Source organism: Morone saxatilis, unplaced genomic scaffold, assembly GCF_004916995.1.
Source record: "Morone saxatilis isolate NCDOM2014 unplaced genomic scaffold, NCSU_SB_2.0 Contig10, whole genome shotgun sequence".
NCBI lineage: Eukaryota > Metazoa > Chordata > Actinopteri > Moronidae > Morone > Morone saxatilis.
This window is the reverse complement of record NW_023339652.1, coordinates 18,736,725-18,740,850: the sequence shown is the minus strand read 5'-3', so window position 1 is coordinate 18,740,850 and position 4,126 is coordinate 18,736,725. Positions and strand designations below refer to the sequence as shown.

The following is a 4,126-nucleotide window of genomic DNA, read 5'->3' as shown; positions in this document are numbered from 1 at the left end:
GGGGGGGTCGCTGAACAAAGCTTAATTTTCACAAATGGAAGGAAAGTCACAGCTGCTCAGAGCCCTAATGATATCTGTTTTGCTTGCGCGCTGGCTCATATCCCTCCTTTCCTCCGCTTCTTCCAGGCTGCCGCCGCTGCGCGTCCCCCGGCCACATGTATCATCATCTTCAGCCAAGAGCGGATGGAGGATTGCGGAGGGATGGAGCGGAGAATATAGCCTGCTATTTGAGACCCAGCTGTTTGCCAACGAGATGCTGACATTTCACCCTATCAGTTTAATTACTGTTGCCATGGCAGCGGAGTAACGGTAAAGGCCAATAACGGATTTAACGCAGAGACGCAATTTGCCATGTATCGTTCACAAGCACATAACAGAGACTGGAGCCGCAGCACAGTGCACATATCAGCTGTATGATCACTGACATTACACCAGAACGTATCTCCCCGCTGCCTTAATGAACGGGGAGCGGTGGAACAACAGAGATAATGGATTAGGTTAGAGATCTGGACACATCGCCTTCGACGCAGAGATGCTGGAACTTGCCGTCGAAGAGCACCATAAACACACATGAAACGGGCCATTCAAACATGCCGAAGTAAACATCTTACCGAAACTTTTCTCCCTTTTCTGCATTTGTTGAACCACTGAAGCAGCCGAAGCACCAACATGCAACCCGGAGCCGCCTGGTCCGGAGAGCAGCTGTCTACAGGCAGGCTGGGATCAGGCTTTGTTAGAGGGGGGAACAATCCAGCACGGCGACCAGAGGAGGAAAGAAAAGAAAAACGGGGGAACACCGGCCGACAAAACACAGGCGGAGAAAGCTAGAGAGGTGTTCGTTGCCGTCGGGCGTCACACGGCGTTGTGAGAGCACGTTTATCGACGACCGGGGAGCTGTGTGTGCGGAGAGATGCAGGCAGCGAATGACAGGACGACAAAGAGATGCTACCCCTCCGCGCCGCAGCGACCATCTAATCCTACTGGCCACCTCACAGCGGCTCCTGCTGCACGCTGCCTCCCTAATCAGCACTTTGACGCGGGACCGGGCATCGCGCACACAGAACGACAACAGACACGGTTCCCTGAACGTTCATCCTGCTCATCCAGAACTCTCACATTTCATCCAGACATTTAAATTTCACAGCACATGCAATCTAGATTCACCCAAGCCTTGTTTTCATGATTAAGAACATTTAAGTAGCAGCAATATTGCTGTTTAAAAATGCAAAAATGGCTCACTCACCTTTCTCAACAAGTTAAGCAGAAGGCTGGACTCCAGCAGCGTATTCTACCTACAGATCCCCTTTGAGCAGAAAAAGTTCACCAAACTGGCATCGCGCGTCGCGCAGTGCTGATCTTCAGGATGAAATAATGAGCTCCACATGGATCAGGGCGGCCAGTTTAGAGGATACTACCCAGCTACAGGTGTTCATCTGCCCGCCGTGAAGCATGCAGGGAGTGTGCGGGTCTCAGGCCGGCGTCCCCATGCATGCATCAGCGACTGAGTGGCGAGAGACGAGGAGGAAAGTCAAGCTTTATTATCTCCAAACCCCCAATCCCTCACCGGTAAGACATTACACCGCCACGATAAGGTCATTCACTTATCACCAGCCGCTCCACTATAACTGAGGGCATGTATCACGTACGCGCCCCCGGAACGCCCACTTTTCCCCAACGTCCTTCAATCTTGGAGCCGCGGGTGCGCGCACACGCTTATTACATTGTTGAGACAGAAAGATAGGTACAGTTGTTTAGGAGTGCACGCACACAGGGGCTGATCTAAAGAAATATCCATGGGGTGTCCGAGGGTGACATGGAGACTTTTTAAATAAAAACAATCACATATATGAAATTTGCTTGCAAAAGCCCGCAAATGAAGATTGTTTTAACTCAAAAACATTATCGTGGCACATTAGTAAAGCACTGAAAAGAAATATCTTAAGGTGGCATTAGAAATCATCAAATAAATAGTTTATTTCCAAATCTTCATAATTTTTTTTCAAATAGCCTACATGTCTGTTTTCATTGAACCTAAGCCTGTCACTAAAATGTGTCCATAACACACCATTAAATAACTTGATTAATTTAGCATATTATTTTTAAAATTAATATAAATTAATGTGTTAAATTAATAACAGCATTTGACACCAAACTAGGCAGTAGGCTAAGCTAGTAATAACTTTCCCTAGTAACTAGTAGTGTAACTAATTAATCATTAATTTCAGTAATAATATTACCACAAAATTAACTAGTTACAACCTTACCTTTGTTGTCACCCCCTACTGATTTGAAATCAAACAATCCAAACACATCCTCGGATTAATTTTTGTAATCGTGGAAGATTCCATTACTTAGAAAGGACACAATTACCAATTTTGTGGGGAGTAGCAGAAATGTAATATAACTAGTCGTGTGACTAATTACTGTTGGCAGGGAGTAATAAGTAACATTACCTTTAAAAAGAGAGCCAGCCCTCTAGATCAGCACCTGCTCCCAGAGCAGTTTGATGTCAGGACAAGTTGTGGTGTTACAACAAAAATGTGTGACTGTGACCTGCAGTGACATTTGTTAGTCTAAGAATATCAGGGCTAGTCACTGAATCTGACGGGTCACAGATTTCAGTTTAACACCTGTATAATGCTGCTTTCAGGGGCACATTAAAAGGCATTCTTTCTGACACATGACTGACATCTGTCCTTCACAAATGACACCAGAGATTACACTGTGTCAGATCTGTATTTATTTATTATGGAAAAGTCTGTTTGTTGTTTTTTACTTGGTCTTTATAGGCCTACTATAATTGTCACATTATTTTCATGTCACTTGCCACTTGTCGTAGACTTATAAAGTATCTATCTATCTATCTATCTATCTATCTATATACTCAGATCCTTAAACTCAGAACTCAGAATTCTTTTTTCACATTTGACCCTAATCATCTCCTGTAGAATCAAGTCATGATTTAGCCTAACTGTCAAGGTTATTAGGAGCCCCAATTAATGAACCTTAAAACAATTAGTGAGCACAAAAGAGTGACAGTCAACCGTTTGCTCCTGCGTGTATTTTTGGTTACCATGGTGTTTTTTACATTCAGTTCGGACTAATCTGAGAAAATAAAAAGAGTGCAAATAAAGAGGAAGCAGACCCAACATGGACAATGAAATCAATCTTTGTGGAGGTCATAGACTCCTCTTCCTCTGGCACAAGCAGGGCTCCACAGTGGCCGCCGGACTGATTATCGCCTCTCCACACTCTTTATTTAAATAATTCCTGTAATTAAAGGACGGAATTATTCTTCGCCCTGTTATAGCGCCAGTCCGCATCAATTAGCAACCCTGTTTGGACTGTGGTGAGGCCCACACGTTAGGTCACCGAGCCCCCCCCTCTCATGCCTCCCTATTACGCACAAACTCCGCGCAGGGTTCCAATACACAGCCCCGACAAATGTAAGTTATTCCCTTAAATATTCTGGTAGGAAGGGAGGGAGGGGGGCTGTGGGAGGTGGAAACACAAGTCAATAGCTGGCATGTGGCTCTGGCCTAAAATGCAGCGATAATGAGATGGGTCATAAAATGCTCTCCGCGCCATTATGAGTGATGGGATGCATTAAAGCTGACAGGGTATTACCTGCCAGTAATTAGGTTTTGTCATGGATTGAATTATTTCAAGGCGGCCTATCTTGGTAATCATGCAATTTGCTGCAGAGTGTGTGTGAGGCTGCCACCTCTCTCCCGGTGCCCTTCCACCCCCCCTCACTCGCTGCGTTCCGTCAGTTATTCATCCTCCCCGTGAATGGATGGAAGATGGAGACAGGAGTGAAGCAGCAGTGAAGGTGGAGGATGGTGGAGATCAAGTCTCTTACAACCTTCATACATACAAACGGACAGAGAAGAAGCTTGTTATGATGACCCCAACCCTCCGCCCCTGCATCTAATGAAGAAATACAGCCGGAACGTGTACCAAAAGCCGACAGCACATCCTCAACAGCAGCCGCTTAAGCACCAGACAGTCGCTGTTATGTCCCCAGCAGTTGCATGCTGGCTGTGTTTATGTCTTCCTGCGTAACTCGCTCGACACTTTACGCGCAGCCCTCGCTCTGTGGAAAGCGTTAAATTCCCAACCCAGA

General features: G+C 45.8%; 1 protein-coding gene across 1 annotated transcript in view; it reads right to left on the bottom strand.

Annotated features, from left to right (window-relative positions):
• The window catches only part of lmo3 (LIM domain only 3), a 47,604-nt gene extending 46,771 nt beyond the window's left edge, over positions 1-833 (bottom strand). The window contains exon 1 of the mRNA XM_035675145.1: positions 612-833. Within this exon, the coding sequence (XP_035531038.1) occupies positions 612-636 (25 nt within the window). The 5' untranslated portion in view covers positions 637-833. The remainder of the gene's footprint in view (positions 1-611) is intronic.
• Positions 834-4,126: the final 3,293 nt, after the last annotated feature.